The sequence below is a fragment of the Cygnus olor genome, chromosome 18 (assembly GCF_009769625.2).
Source record: "Cygnus olor isolate bCygOlo1 chromosome 18, bCygOlo1.pri.v2, whole genome shotgun sequence".
In the NCBI taxonomy this organism is placed as follows: Eukaryota; Metazoa; Chordata; class Aves; order Anseriformes; family Anatidae; genus Cygnus; species Cygnus olor.
The window spans coordinates 1,955,779-1,971,566 of record NC_049186.1 but is presented as its reverse complement, the minus strand read 5'-3'; the positions used below and the strand labels follow the sequence as shown (position 1 = coordinate 1,971,566).

Here is a 15,788-nt window from a genome sequence, read left to right as displayed (position 1 = left end):
TTCTAGCTCTGTGCCAAGAGCCTGGCTCCCCATGGCTCCCCTTATTGCCTCCCTTTCTGAACTGAGCAGTGAGCCCCCAAATGCTAAGCTGTACCGAAACGGCACGTGCTGCTCTGGAACATTTCCATAGCCCTGCTTCCTAACCGCGGGAGACACCCTTCCTCCCCTCCCCGCTTGCTGCCCTGGTCAGGAGGATCTGCCACAAATCCCCTCCACCCAAATAGCTCCAATTCCTGAGCCACCCGCATTTGCATTTGGTCTGGGCGGAGAAGCGGACCTGCAGCTTGGGTGATGGAAACCCTCGGTGCTGTCAGCTACCTGCTGGCACGCGGGGCTGGGCGAGCTGGTGGGAGCGGAGCCTGTGCCCTTTTCCAGGCGGTTTAACGCACCACGTGCAACCCCAAAGAGCTCTCAGGAAAGACTTGGCAAAAAATCGTGGTTTTGAGGTTTTCCATCTCGGAATTGCAGGGCCCATCCCAGAGCCAGCAGCCCCGAAGGCCACCAGCAGCGGTCACCGAAGGCTTTGGGAGCCCACGGCCGTGGGTGCTGTCTCAGGGACGCTGCCAGCAGCTTTTGTTTCCTGCCACAATTTTCGGCTCACCCGCTTCATTTGGAAAAGCCTTGGCAAGCGGGTGCGGGCAAAAATACCCCTCAGGGTTAGGTTTAAGGAGCCGGAGGGCAGAGCCGAGAGCTCAGGGGAGTCCCAGAGGATTCTGTGACAGAGGAGTCGGGGAAGCACGAAGGCTGGAAAAGCCCTCCGAGATGTTTTAAGCTAGAAGAGGTTTGGGTTAGGCTTTAGGTGTAAATTGTTCACTGTGAGGGCGGTGAGGCGCTGGGGGGGCTGTGCAGTGGAGCCCGGCGGTGCCGAGCCCCGGCTCTGTAGGACCCGGCCCTCCTGCGGGGGAGGCGCGCGCCCGCCCCGCGCTGCGGCACCGCGCCCCCCCCCCCCGCCGCTGCAGCGTCGGGAGCGCGCCGCGCCCCCCGCCGGGCGTGCTGCAGCGCGGGGCGGGGCGCCGCCGTGACAGACGCGTCGTGCGCCCAGTGAGAGGCGCGCCGCGAGCCGAGCGGCCAATCAGCACCGGGGAGGCGGTGCGAAGCGGGGAGGCGGGGCTTGGAGGGTAAGCGTGTGGAGGTTGCTATGGCCGTAACCGCGGAGCGGCCGCGCGGCGGACCAATGGGCGGCGGCGCTGCGCCGGACGGACGCGCGCGGCGCCCAATGGGAGCGCGGCGGCGGCGGGGGGCGGTGGCGGCGGCGGCGGGCGGGGGGCGGCGGGCTCGGTGTGGCGCTAAAGGCGCGCGGCGGGCGGGGGCGGGGCGGCGCGGGGCTGAGCGGCGGCGGCGGCGGGTGGCGCTGCTCAGGTGAGGGCGAGGCGAGGGCCGAGGGGGTCCGGCGGCGGCCCTCGGGCTCCGGAGGGGGGGCCCCGAGCTCCCGAGGCGGCCACGGGGGTTCGGGGCTGAGGCGGCGGCGGGGCCGCCACACAAAGCCCCCGTTGTGCGGGCCGCGCCCCGCTGAGGGCAGGGGAAGGGGCGGGCGGCGGTGGCCATTTTCTGCCGCCCGCAGCCCCCGGCCGCGCTCCCCCCGATCGTGGCCGACGGGGCCGGGCCCTGCGCCGGGGGCGCTGCCCGGGGGGGAGGGGGGGGGCGGCGGCGGGGCCCCGCTGCTTTGTTCCGCCGAGCGCGGCGGGTTCCCGATTATTATTTCCCCCCCCCCCCCCTTTTTTTTTTTTCCTCTCTTTTTCCCCTTCTCCGGGGAGCGCCGGGTGCCTGCGCGATAAATGTGCGCGGCTGCGTGCTGCGGCTGGGCGCTATTGTGAGGGGAAGAGCCCCGGGAAGGGCAGGGCAGGGCGGGCGGCGGCCGGGGGGGGGGCGGGGGGCGCGGGGGGGGGGGGGGGGGGGGGCGGCAATTAACCACGGGGGGTGGGGAGAAATGATGGGGGGGGGGGGTTGCAATTAAACCCAGGGGGGAGTGATGGGGGAGGTCTGCAATTAAAACACGGGGGGAAAAATGACGTGGGGGGCTCTGTGCGATTAAAAAATGAGGAGGGAAAATGCGCCTGGGGGGGGGGGGGGAAACCTCTGCAATTAAAAACCCAAAGGGGTAATTGCTGTGGGGGGGTTCTGTGCGATTAAAACCCTGGGGGAGATGCGCACAGAGGCAGTCCCGATCCCCTGGATGTACCGCAGAAATGCTGCGGGGCCAGGCCATGCCTTGCTTCAGCCCCGTGCCCGCAGCACCGCCGTCCCTGATCCGGTTGTCACCCGCAGTGTCCCACCTCCAGGTCCCGCTGCAGCGCCCTGCAGAAGGACCAGAAGGACGGGGGCCGGGCGGTGCGACCCCCGGCTGGGGCTGGGAACAAAGCCGTCCCCAGAGAGCCATCCCCGCGAAGGGGAGCAGCCCTGGGCGAGTGCTGCTTGGTCTCCGCTGGACCATCAGTGGTAACCCAGCACAGGGGAGGTGAGCGGCTTTGTGAGCTGGGGTAGGAGGCTCAGGTATTGCAGTGGTGGGCTTCTCGAGCTAAACGTGGCATTCCTTGAGTAATTTCTAGTTGTTCCTGGCCAAGAAGCCCCTTTATTGCTTATGGGGTCCCTTTAGCGTTCTCCTTTTTCTCCACCGGACTTTTCTCTCAGAGGCTCCTCTGAAATACTTTAAATGTTGAGTCATCACCTCTTGATTGGAATTAAGCAGTCTGTAGTAAACGGTCTGCTCCTCAGACCTCTGGAGGATTCAATGACTTCATGCTTACTTTACATTAAAGTTGGACAACGTAACAATCCTCCTTGCCATAGATGGAGACGCAACTATTGTATTTAATTACACGTTCTTCTGAGGGTGGGTGTGTTGCAAAACTTCCAACAGTGCGCATACCGTAGCATGAAAGATGACCAACGCAGTTTGCGAAATCTTCCTTGCTTTTGAAGCTAACCTCTAGGTTACCTGCTGGAAGAGGTTACCATTTGCTAATGGGACATTCTCCAGCAGAAAAGATCTAGTGTGTGAATAAGCAAGATCTTTAATGACCTGGGCGGAAGGTGTCTGGCTCGACCTTGCCGCTCTTGGGGCGGCTACAGATAAAGCTGTCGAGTCTGGGAGTCCTGGATGTGACGGTGTTATTAAGGAAGGATGCAGTGGCCTCTTCCTGATAGGTGCAGATTGGTAAAATGAGTGTGCGGGAGCCCTTGTCAGCAGCTTTTCATTCACCTTCAAATTACCTGTGAAGCTGCTGGAAAATCTAACTGGTAGTCCTTGTGCCTCGAGGTAAACCTGAGAGCTAGAGATGTTTTTTGGAACATGGCAATGTCAGTGTTCGCAACTGCCAACAGAAGCAGGCTGTAAAAGTGCAAAGTCTTATGTCTTCAGGAGGAATATGAGCAAGGCTTAGCTGGGTGGAAGGCTTGTGGAACCCCCAGGTGTCTATGAAGTTCTCATCTGTAGCTGGAAGTTGGCTTTTACGAAGTAAATGTTCTGTTATCTCACGTGCTGTAGATTGCTGTGGTTAGCACTGCGCTGAATACTCCAATATTCACTGTTTAGTGGAATTTAGTGTGCTGACTGGCTATCTTATGTTAAAATTGCTCCTCTTCTTTATTTAAGCACAGAAGACAAGTGTGTATCTTTCTTTTTTACGGTTCCCGCTTTTATTGCAACGTACGCCAGCTAGGAAGAGATGGCTAGGTTCAGTTCGTACTGCTTTTTCTGCAGTGGGTCTGGGGGTTATATATGGAAGACCACTTTCATGTATATGGCAGTGTGATTGTTCAGAAGGCCCCTGTGTGTGCAGGGGCTCTCATACCGTGGAAGACCTCCACAGTACGTAGTCATCCGAGGGGAGATGCAGGTGTTGGTGACGGGGCGTTTAATTGAGGGCATAGCTCCATTCCTCAGTAAGAGCCTGGTGTGTAACGCGCTTCTTGCTTTTTTCCTTTCTAATTTGCAGGGTAACTGGTAGCGGACACCTTCACTTCCCACAATGGCACAGAGATCGGGACAGGAAGATCCGGAGAGATACCTCTTTGTGGACAGGGCTGTAATTTACAACCCTGCCACCCAGGCTGATTGGACTGCTAAAAAGTTGGTGTGGATTCCTTCGGAGCGCCACGGTTTTGAGGCAGCCAGCATCAAGGAGGAAAAGGGGGATGAAGTGTTGGTTGAACTGGCAGAGAACGGAAAGAAAGCGCTAGTGAATAAAGATGATATTCAGAAGATGAATCCCCCCAAGTTCTCTAAAGTGGAAGACATGGCAGAATTAACCTGTTTAAATGAAGCCTCTGTATTGCATAATTTAAAGGATCGGTATTACTCTGGGCTCATCTATGTAAGTACTAATTACTAGATTCATTACGGTTGCTAATTCAGCTAAAGCTTATCTGATTCCCATTCCTTTACTTATTTGAAATGGAGGAAGTGGGTCTTGGCTCTGATTTTGATAACGTAAATACTTTGTGTCCTTTGCATTTAGATTAGTCCAGGGTCTTTTTCTGTGCTGTGTACAGGTCAGGAACTCTGTTGTCATAAAACAAATAATAAAAAATTCTCCGATGGAAATAATTCTGCAAGCATCTTTCAAAAATAGAATGCTAAATGGCAACTCTGGGTGCTTAGCTCATGCCGCTCGTTAGAGTGCTTGCCTCAGACATGCTTAACTGATACAGTGAATAGTATCAAATGGCTTGTTTGAACTGAGGGCAGATTACAAAACGTAACTTTGCTGAATTACTGCTGTTTAATTGCTCATATGAATAAGCATGTATCTTGTTTTAACTTGCTGTGCATTAAAAATGCTAATAAGAGGCTATGCTATTACTTAAAAGTTGAAGTTGGAAAGTGCTAGGAATGCAAAATGTCTCTTTGGAATCTAATATCAACTTAGTGGGCCAGGAAAGAATGTGTTCAAGTGCTTAAAATAAACCAATAAGATAAAGCTTTCTTTTTCAGTGGTTTTGAAGCGCTCGTTGGAACATCTGGTTTATTGCTATCGTTCTATCGAGTCAGAAATCACAAAGCCATTGATGCTGCTTTTGACCCCGTTCCTTCCTTGAACAATGTTGAATGAGTGTCTGTGGCATACAGTTAAGAGTAGCTCCTTGTCTCTTGGCAAACCGCTTGCATAGTGACTTGTTGAGTCAGAGTATCACCGAGAGCTTCAAGTAGACTTTCTATCTTAAGAGAAGCTGCAACATCTGCTTAAATACTTGGCTCATTTTAATAAACACTTGTTCTCAAGCTCAAATCCATCTTATTTAGTTCCTCTAGTTAGTTGGCTTGTTTCCCCTTCCATATAGGTACTAGTTGGGTATGTTTTTTGCTTGACCCTTGGTAATATTTGGACGTAATAAAAAATCATACGCGACTTCAAAATATTCTTCATACCTGTGCTTTTGTGTTAGTTTCCTATGTGGGCTCTTGTTTTTTAGTATTTCAAGGTCTTCCACCGAGAACCTTACAGCGCAGCTCAGCAAAAAGTACTTCTGGAAACCTCCCTGCAAGCTTATAAGTAAACTAAATGGCTAATTAGTGAGGACTGGATTGAAAATTAAAAGTAAACAAGTTGATAGGTCAAGTCGTGAGTGTACGTGCGAATCATAGCGCTAGCCATGAAATGCTAGTTACGATACTTGTGTCAGTGTAACAAGAGTTAAAAGTTGCAGACCTTAAATGCCAAAGCAAGCCTTAATCTAAGGACTCCATACAGGAAGCGTAGCCACAGATGCTTCTGGAGGATGGTGCTGAGAACCGGTCGCTCTTCTGTATACACAGGTGTTACACTGCTGGGACACTTTGGACCACTGACAAGTTAAAGCACTCTCTGTCTTGGTGGGAGGCTGGCTTATCGTGTACGTGGAGTCTCAGTGATCTCATACAGGTGGCTCACCTCTCTTTCCCCCCACTCCGCTTCCCAAAAAGGTGCTCTCTGTTTTCACGCTCTAAGTGCTGAGGCAGGCTCTAAAACTTGGTTCCTTGGCACCGAGCGGCGGCTGTCACGTAGGAGGATTACTGCATCAGTATGTTACTCATGACCTCCCCGCCCCCAGGCTGGAAGAAGTTGGTTGGGATCAAGAAGCTAATGGACTTGTTGGCCTTAACTGGAGGTCTGAGTTCCAGCAGTGCTGCTGGAGGATGCTGCTATTACCAAGAATAGTTATGGCTTGTTTGAAGTTAAAACCCCACTTACTTTGGGGGTGCATGTGTAGGGGAAATCACTTGTGAGCACTGTTAGAGTAGAAGCTGAATATTGGCAAAGATCAATAGGCCAGAGAGAAATTTCATCGGCAGTTGGAGCTGATGGGAGTTTTAGCACGGTTCCCGTTCTTCTCTCCATCAGAGATCCATGAACTCCTTCAGCCTTGAGCTATTGCTGCTGCTGAGAGCACACCCAGCAGCAGTGGCTGCTGCCTGCGTAACCTCCTGATGTACGCTTGGTACGGAGAGCCAGAGCTAACGGAGCTGGTGAAGTGAATTTTGGCCAGATATCCACAGCAAGGGGCAGCTGAAGGCATGTTTGTGTTTCCAGATAACCGTAATAACCAAACTGAAATCTTGCATTTTGGTGCTGATCTTGAACAGTTAAGGTATAGAAACCGCATCAGATTCACCATCTCCTAATTCTTAATCGGTTCTTAATAGGTAGCTCACAACGTTGCCTTTCTAGGAAGTAGAAGGTGTCAACCGAAGTAGGCGCACGTTTTCTTTCAGTCCCGAGAAAGGAAACAGGAGCTGGGGAATTTGGCCAGCTGTCTAGTCATCTGTCTGCAATCTACCTCGTCAAGATGAGACTGCTGGAGGACTGACTAAAGCTAGCTCGTGCCAGTCGGCACGGCCCAACCGGTGGTGCTCATCTCATCGAGGAGAGTTTCATGTGACATCTGATGAGGGCTGGTGAGGAGTTCCTGGCACTTCTGATATCTGCTGCGTGCCGTGCCCATGGCGTCTGAGTTGTGTTAGTAGTGTGCTGGGGGAGATGAATACAAATGGAGAACGGGAAGACCAGTGGCTTGCCAAAGGTTGTACACGCTTGGTTCTTTCTTTATTTCTCGTTTCCTCATGACAGCACAGAGGATGAAAGGAAGCAGGACTTGTGCAGGAACTGCTGGGAAGAAAGGTTGGAGTATCAATGTTGGTGATCGCAGTTTTGCTTAGGAGATGAAATAACGTCATTTCTTGCTCCATTTTTAAAATCACCTACTCAGTTTCTTGCTGTAAGGTTTATTTTCAGCATAGCTGAAGAATCTTAAAACATCTTTCCTAGAGAAGGTGTATTATTTCGGCAAATTATTCTGAAGTATGCTATATATCATCACCCCGAGGAGGGGGCAGGTCTGTCCTTACGGCCTCTTGTGCTTGGGCTTCGTCCTTCTCAGCCTGCTGATGACTAAGCACAATCCTGCCCAATCTCCCAAGTGACCTGTGCTTGTGCTCATGTTTAAGAGGTTTGGTCGTCGTGAAGTGCGAGTGTTGGTTCTATGGAGGTACAGCCCTCCAGCACACTTCTTCATTCCTGCTGCGTTTGGTGGCAGTTTTCACCCTGGTTATTGCTACAATAACCAGGGTGAAAACTGTCACCAAATGAATTTTTCCAGACTTTGTGCTCTGGATATCAGCATTTCTTACGGCAAGGATGTATCACTTGAATCACTGATATTCTTCAGTGTATAAGTAGTAACATTCTTCAGAGCAGTCAGAATCTGGAGGTATTGGAAAGGTTCCCAGGAGGACTAACCGAGAGGTTATTCTGAATGTTTGGCATTAATATGCTTTGCTCAGGCTAGTCTTGTAGTTGTTTTGCAATATCCTTATGCCTGCTGAACTGAGGTCTAGATGCCTTTCTGGGAGTGTTGCTGTAAGAAGCGGGGGTCAGAAGTTCTGGTTCATCCACTCAAGCTACAGACCTTGGTGACCATCTTTATTTTTACAAGACCTGCGTGTAAGATGCCCCTGTGAAGGCTTCTAGGTATCAGCCCTAGATTGTAGTTTGTGGTGAAGTTGCGTCAGGTAGACAGGATCTTTAAATCAGACCACAAAATGGAGGCATCCCCTGGATTTTAAGGGTCCATCAGCCATGGGTGCTGTGACGTTCTCCGGACCACTTGCTTTAATGCTCTGTGGCAAGCTGCGAGGTTGCTTGCCTCGTCACTGCATCTTGAGGTTTGGGTTCCTTGTGGGCCAGCTTCTGAACTCGCAGCCCAACCGTGGGCGTGAACATAGGAGATGGGTGCTGGGCTGGGGGCTGTCACTCATGGCTCGGGTGGTGTGGTGTCACTTGGCTGTTCTGGGGCCTGGGGGTGAAGTCTGGCTGAAGCAGTGGCTTTGGGAGCTGTAGCTGTCGCCTCCAGCAGAATCCACGGGGAGAAGGGGGACGTTAGAAATGGGCCTCTTGTTCTGGTGGGAAGGGATGGGGCTGGCGGAGGGGGTCACCAAGAAGGGAGGGTTTTGTTGGAAAGCAAAGTGCTGGGGGAGAGACGCTGCACCTCACGGTACAGAGGGGCAGAAACTTTGCTGCTTTGATGGCAAGCTACAAATGAGGTCTGAAGGCTGCAAAGGAGCCTCTGGTGTAGGAGGAAGCGTTTTCTCCATCTTGCTTTCTCTGAGCGTTTTGCTATCAGCAACATCACAGTCTATTCAGAAAGGTTATACATAGACATGTCAGTTATGTTCAAAATTAGGTTTCTGTGTGAAGTTTACTACCCAATTTGACTCATAGGGCTGATCTGAAGGAAGGAACTGAGGGAATATATTTTTTTTTACTGTTTTCTTCTCTCTGCACTTGGAAGAGAAAGAACTTGGCTTGATGGCTACTTACTGTGCGATTGAATCATTTGCTTTCACTTCAGAACAATTTTTTTCTTCTAAACTGAATTGAAGTACGTTTCAAGGGATGCTACACTGCTCCTAGGACTCTGAAACACAGAGGTCAGGAGTGTTCCTGGTCGCTAAATGCTGTCTCGGTGCTTTGTTAGGCAGCGTTCTGGATATAACTTTCTTAGTATCTTGAATTAAGTCACTTCAGCGTTTCAGTTGGTCGAAATGCAACTGGCTGCCGAGATCAGGAATGTAAATACCTCATTTCTGCTAAATGGAAGGTGAGTAGTTCTCAATGTTGCAGACACTGGCAGCGATTGAAAAGGAAGAGCTAACAACTTACTATTTCTAAGATGGGGGGAGGAGGTAAGTGAAACTAAAGCTCTGCTTTTGTGTCAGTGCTTCCATTTTGATGGAAAATGGAAGGGTCTTCCTTGCCTTTTTAAGCATATTTTAAGTGTTCGTGTGTTGATACATGCTGCACGGATCCTGCATGGGCTTGGCACAGCTTCCTGCTTTTCCAGGAGAGCAGAAAGCTGAGGGTAATGTCTGAGCACACGACTGTATTTTAATGGTCTTGACGGATAAATGCAGTCTAATATCTGAAAAGCTCCTGGAAAGGTGGCTAAGTGTCTACCCAGGGGCTCTGTAAAAGTTCCGGAGTTTGATTTTGTGGTCTGATTGAAGGAAGATGCGACAGGACCAAAAGTATCGTGCTTGTGCAGTCAGAGGTTCCTGTCCCTGTACCCACTAAGGTGGGATGAAGGCATTGCTCGCTTAAACACTGAGTCTGATGAACTCAGTATCTTTTAGGCTTTATAAAAACCTATTTCGAAATATGTTGCTCCCTGTGTTCCATCCTAGTCCCAGCTCTCCTGGGCGAGGAGGTCATTGCCCACAGTTGACTCCAGGGCTTTGGGACGCCCCCGTAAGACACTGCAATAACTGCTGAACAGCTTCCTGACCTTGTTCAGTCAAAAGGATTAAAATTAACTTAATAGAAGTCCTCCAGTGCTTGACTCCTCTTTAACCCGTGTCAGTATCTGTCTCACCTCTTGCGCTGGTGTCACTGGGGGATGTTCCCTGGGTGCTGGCAGTCAGGGAGCCCATGGCCGAGATGCAAAGAGTCCAGACCTAGCCGTGGGAAGGCTCAGCTGGGGACGTGTGGCCGAGGTGCTGCAGGTGAGGTCGAGTTAGAGATGAGCGGTTCTGCTGCCGTTTGAAGAACAGAAGGCTGGGGAAGCGGTGTTGAGGAAAGGGTTAGGTTCAACTCTGAAACCTTCCACGCTTGAACTATGGATTTTTACCACCCACCCCTCAGTTTTATTTTAGCAAAGACTCTTCCAAAAGGGTTGGAAACTGTGTGGCTCTGAGAGCCTGTAGAACTCTACAGGGAGAGCAGTAATTAGCAGCATGTGCCCACTGGTTTTTTCCTACCAGCAACGAAGAAAATGTGCTTGCTGCTGTGCAGTTGCAAATACTTCAGCAGATATTTTTGATAATTACAACTATTATTTCTGTAATTGGTCTGTAGCCCTGTGCTACTTCCATTTTTTTGCTGTACTTTCTATTTTATTGAGGCAGAAGGGGGGGAGAGTGAGAATTACGCTGCAGCCCCCAGTTCCAGGGCCTGCTGTGGGTGGAAGGTCTCATAAAACTGCGCTTGAGGAGCAGTCTGTAACTGGTTTCTTCTCTTAAGCTCCTGTTCCTGTGAGGCCAGAACATAACCTAGAACAATCTGTGTTATTATATAAGCTTCTAATTGCTTTAATTTTTGTGCTGGTCCAGCTGGGAGTGCTTCACAATACCGAGTATTGCAGACTGGTAGTAACAGAGCCTGCAAGAATGTGGGTTTGTAACTTGCCTCAGCTTCTCCTCAACACAAACCAGTTGCTGGCTCTGGTACCTCATATAATGCAGCAGAAACACCAGGGTTCAAATTGTAAGTGCTACTTAGGCTTCAGACCTTGTTTTTAGGTTAATTCTGACTTTTGGAACGTGATCAAGTTGAAAGAGTTCAGTGTAGCTTTCCCTTTGCTAGAAAAATCTGAGGGATTTCTAGGGGATATATTAATATCCCTTTTTGCCCCTGGGCAAGAAGAGGTACAAAGAAGTGCATGTTCTTGTCAGATATTCTCTGCTTCTATTAAAAACAGTGGCTTAACAGCCTGAAAAGGTGCAATAATTTGGTTCCTGGTCTCTTGTTTAAGCACCCAGCTGAAGGAACGCGCGGTGTTGAGGACACCCCCTCAGGCCACACGTCTGCATCAGCTCCCAGGTAGCCCGTACCAGCCTTCTGCAGGGCAGTCAGGCTCCAGAAGGCCGTACAGAAGCCGTGTGAAGGGATATTAATACCCCTCTAGCCCGGGTGCAGCCCGGGATCATGTTTGCCCTCGTAGCGGCTGGTGTGGCTGAAGCAGCCGCGCTGTCGCGCACAGCGTCAGCCTTGGGGAAGGGGAGCCGCTGGAGCGGGAGCATAGCCTGTGCTGCTGGTTTAAACTTTGTTCTGTCTTTGAACAGATAACCCGGAGCCTGTAAACGTGACAGCACAGTACTGGTGAATGCCATGTCTGCTGGGCCAGCTGTAGAAATCACCTGTAGAGAAGTCTCTTCCGCAGTTTGGGCTGCGCTTTTGCTTTAATGGCTCGTGTATGGGTTGTGCTCCGTCCCTTTCTCATCGCCCTGAAGCACAGGATGTGCACTTCAGCTGCCCTCAGTAGCATCCCGTGGCTGTCGTCCCCCACTGAGCCCCAGCCTTTGTCGCAGCTGAGGCTCCCACTGCCCTACAGCATCCCCTCACCCTTGCTGGCATCCCTGACCCTACTCGTTGGGTGCCCCCAGGGCTGACTTAGTTTTTTTTAGCCATATGGGCCTGTTTGTACGGAGATGGCTGGGGTAGTTCTGGGGTTCCAGGTTGCTGACGGTGCTGGGGAGCGCAGGGTTGGGGTGGTGATGGTGGTGTGGGGCTGGGACAACCATGTGGCCTCCCCAGCCCTGTGGGGAGGAGCACGGTATCTGGCTGGGCTGCTGCTGGGCATGGTGGAGAAGGTGTTCTTCCCCAGGCTACAGCCTTCGGCTTTCCTCCCCTGCGAGGCTGAAGAGCTGCCTCCCCTTCTGTGCGGCTTGAATTTAGGCTGGGGAGCTATATCATTGGGTTTGGGGGGTGGTACGTGGGAAAACCATGCCAGGTTTGGAGGCTTTAGTAGGGCTTGGAGTGTGACAGGCACCTCCGTAGCCTTAGGAGGTGAAACTAGGCAAGAATGATGTTATGGCAATGCAACTTCCCGGTCTGGAGAATGGGCTGTACGATCACGTACATGGGGTGCAGTTCTTCTATTCCAGGTAAGAAACTAGAGGTTCATAGGTCCATGCTGCAGTTAACTAACTGTAGGAGATGCCTAGGTGCTTATTCCAGCTTGATTATATACAAGTCTGGCATTTCCTATATTTGAAGAACTGCAGGTAAATGTTGAGTCTGGATGCTCTCAGGCGAACTGATTGTTACAAAGTCAAAACAATGACCTGCATCTTGCAGATGCACGCTGAAATGACTCTTCAAAGAGGCTTTTTGATGTTGCAGCAGAAGCTGCCAGCCTAACGGTCGCAACAGTGTACTCCTTGGCGCAAGAACTGCGGCCCACATGCGTGCATCTCTTTCTCGGGCTGCTTGCTGCTAGCAACATGCTGTCGTTTTCAAACGGGCCTCTGCAAGGAAGCTGAACTCTGCAGTCTGGGATAACTTACCAAGATCTAAATTACTAAATGATATACTACTGGATAAAAGCTTGTAAGCATCTGGAAATATTCAAATGCCACAATTAGTGTCCTGAAGGAGAGTTTGTATAACAAAGCTCTGTCAGAGCGCTGCTTTACTATTTGTCTCTGGAGCCTTGCCTGGAGCGCGCACATTCCAATGTGCCGAGCTGCTGCTGGTTGATGTTGTCTGCATCCTGTCCCTCTGCAAAGCAGAAGCGTCTTTCAAACTGTTAGCTTGTTTGCAGCTGATTTCCTGATCTTGAGCTGAAGAAGGCTCAGTATACGTACCTACTCTGTCTGCTGAAACCTCCCGTCTGGTTCTTTGTCCAGACCGGCTGCTCCTCAGTGCTTGATTCTCACTGCAACTCAGGTTCCTGGCAGTCCAGGCAGAGTTCAGGTCCTGCAGGGCAGGGAGGAGGCTCAGGGCATCACTGCCCCACCTGTGTGTCAGAGCTTTGGGCACCTGTAAGCAGCTGCCTGGTGGAATTCAGTAAGCAGGGTGTTTTTTTCTGTGGCTGGTCACTGAGAACCTTTTCAAGGTGTTTTAAACAATCTCAACTTTCTCATGCCTTCAGCTTGCATGCGGAAAGCCCATACCTTCTCTTTTCATGTTCTCAAACTTACTGTCTTATAACAATGCCCTGTGAAACTTGCAGTTACAAAATAGCTGGATAAAATACTTGGTGCCATCTATCTCCCTCCCAATTAAATATGACTCAATAAAAGCAACGCCCTCCCTTCTCCCACTGTGCTTATATTGCCTAGCAAACCAAGAAAGCTGTGTTGCCTTCTGGAATAGATGACAGGAAATTTGGGACCCTTGTGGGAGATCTTGGTTCCATCTTGAATGAATGAAGGCTTTATAGTATAGTGATGTTTTGACAAAAGTGTGACTCTAAATTCTGCAGGGAAACGGCTGGAGAGCGAACCGAGTGACAAATATGCAGGAAATCAGGATGCTGGAGTTAAAGGTGCTGCATGTGAAAGAGCTCTGTCATGGTAAAGACTTTAGTGGTTGGTGGTAAAAGCCTGTCCTCTGGACCTCAAATAAACAAACCTCAGAATTGATGAAACTCTCAAATTGTTCATTTGCTTATTGCGATCGCTCCAGGTTCACTGATCCATCCAGTTACTGCACTGGGAGATAGTCTAGAAAGGCTTCTGGGTTAGATATCGTCGACAGAGCTCTGAAGCGTTGTTGAGCTTGCTTTTATAAAACACATTCTCCATGCACCTGAACAGTGATAACACTCCCTGCGATGGAGAAACAGAAGAAGCTAAAGCAAGCAGGGGAGAGGAGTCTTCAAATGGGTGTTCCTTCCACTAGCGCTTTTTATTTTTTCAAGCACTTTAAAAATTTTTGTTCTTTTTTATTTACAAGGTCACTTTGTTCACATCTGGGGCAGGGCAGCGGTACTGGAAAACTTCCTTAGGAATATAAAAGGACCAAAGCAACTAATAACGCTTCAGATGACTTTGGAGAGAGCAGAGGTGTGACTCTGGAAGCCCCAGTAATGCAGCGAGCGCGGATCGCACAGCTTAACCATCGGTTACTGTCCGAGAGCCAGCAGCCTCGGTAGGATGTAGCCCGCCGAGGTGAACTGCCAGCCTGCGAAGCTGGGTAGGGAAAAAGCAGAGCAGGGCTCAGAAGTGCTGCGGAGTGAAAGGGTCTGGAGTCCTCCTGGAGGAGGGAGGGCCCCAGGCTCATGTGAATTCATGCTGCTGTGGTGGCCAGAGGATGTGCTGGGACAGAAGTGGAAGCAGGCTTTAGCTGGATGAATTCTGTTGCTCGTGACCAGGTCTCATCTGTAGGCAGCAGTAAGTGAGCCTTTGTCATCAGGCGAGGCTGTAGTGCAGAAATAGGGCATGGCTGCTGCGCAGTGAGCTGGAGCTGGTGATCGCAGGGTGGCTTGATGAATGTGTGCCTCTTCTAGCTATCCTTATCTGAAGACTAGAGCGAAAATCAGGTTTGTGATTTTTTTGGTGTCTTCAAGCTGCTGGTGCTACTTGGGGTTGAATGTGGGTGACCTCACCTGAGCCCAGCAGGGAGGCTGGCTGCCTGGGAATAGGCTCCGTATCGATCAGTTCCCGAGTCAGTTGTACCAGGCTATCAAAACAGCTGTCCTGCCTTCCTTCGCCCTTATGATACCACCAGCAGCCACGAATGAGACTAGTCAGGAAGCTCGTTCCATTACCAACCAATTCATTTTTGACACTTGCTCTCCATAAAGAGAAATTGCCAGCTCCCTGAGTTACTGCAAGAGCACCAGAGCTGGCAGGAGGGGCGGCGGCAGGAAGTGGTAGGGTGGCGTGCTTGGGAGGGAGGCCAGGGAGGAACTGCCCTCCCCAGCAGGCCCACGCTTACCTTGAGTTAATGACTGATAAGTTGTTCTTTGTGCTTGGGTCAGTTGACCTGATAACATCTGTTCCCTTTCTCTTGAGAAATAAATGTTATTACCCAAGATGTTTGGCTGGGTAAGGTGCTGCGGTGCTTATCATCCAGCAGATCTGACCACAGCAGAGAGATTCCTTTCCAGTAAGGGCATTTGACGTAAGATCAAATTCTTTTTCTTTATTGATAGCTCCTGACTCAACTCAGATCACCTTCTGTCTCTTTCCAGGATCCCTTTATGTGCAGAAAGAAGGTTCCTTTTCTTCCAGATAAAATCATACGCATCCATTATAAAAATAAACAGGGAATTTAAGATTCTTTGTTCATACAAATGTACCAGAAAGAAAGATTCACAAATCAACGAATGTAGGAAGAGTCTTGAGTTACCGCTCGGTGCTGTGTAGGCTCCCAGCAGCTGGTGATGCCACCTGGCTGGCTCTGTTCCTCCCTCCTCCGAGACTGCAAGGCAGGAGAAAGTCTTTGTGGCTCCCAGAAGGATGCTCGCTGCTTCTGTCAAAAGAAAGCTGGTCTCTTGCTAACGTTCCTCTGGTATTAAAGATGTGAATGGTATTAATGGCTAAAGTAACATACTGCCTTAACTTGCTCAATTTTTCCTTTCGTTTAAAAGAAAAAAAAATCGCGTAATGGATTTAGAAGAGATGGGAGCCACTCTAGTGCTTTGGGTGCCTTGGTTCAGGGCGACACCATGACTTAACTATTTTTTGGTATGGTGTGAGGCTGTCTTGCTGAGATCTTACCTTTGATACATAGTAAAGCCCGCGCAGCTGGACCAGATTCAGCTGTAACTCCTAGTTGACAAAATAAGTGGTTTGTTATGTTTTTCTT

At 50.4% G+C, this 15,788-nt stretch overlaps 1 protein-coding gene across 10 annotated transcripts in view; it reads left to right on the top strand.

Moving 5' to 3' along the window:
* The first annotated feature begins 1,265 nt into the window (after positions 1-1,265).
* The window catches only part of MYH10 (myosin heavy chain 10), a 103,117-nt gene continuing 88,594 nt past the window's right edge, over positions 1,266-15,788 (top strand). For 2 of the 10 annotated variants that reach the window (XM_040530496.1, XM_040530506.1), the window contains exons 1-2: positions 1,298-1,359; positions 3,936-4,313. In XM_040530496.1, the coding sequence (XP_040386430.1) occupies positions 3,969-4,313 (345 nt within the window). In that variant the 5' untranslated portion in view covers positions 1,298-1,359; positions 3,936-3,968. Of the gene's footprint in view, positions 1,360-2,200; positions 2,456-2,717; positions 3,257-3,439; positions 3,455-3,821; positions 3,837-3,935; positions 4,314-15,788 lie in introns of those variants that run through there. The other 8 variants (XM_040530504.1, XM_040530503.1, XM_040530498.1 and 5 more) reach the window with 8 other exon arrangements.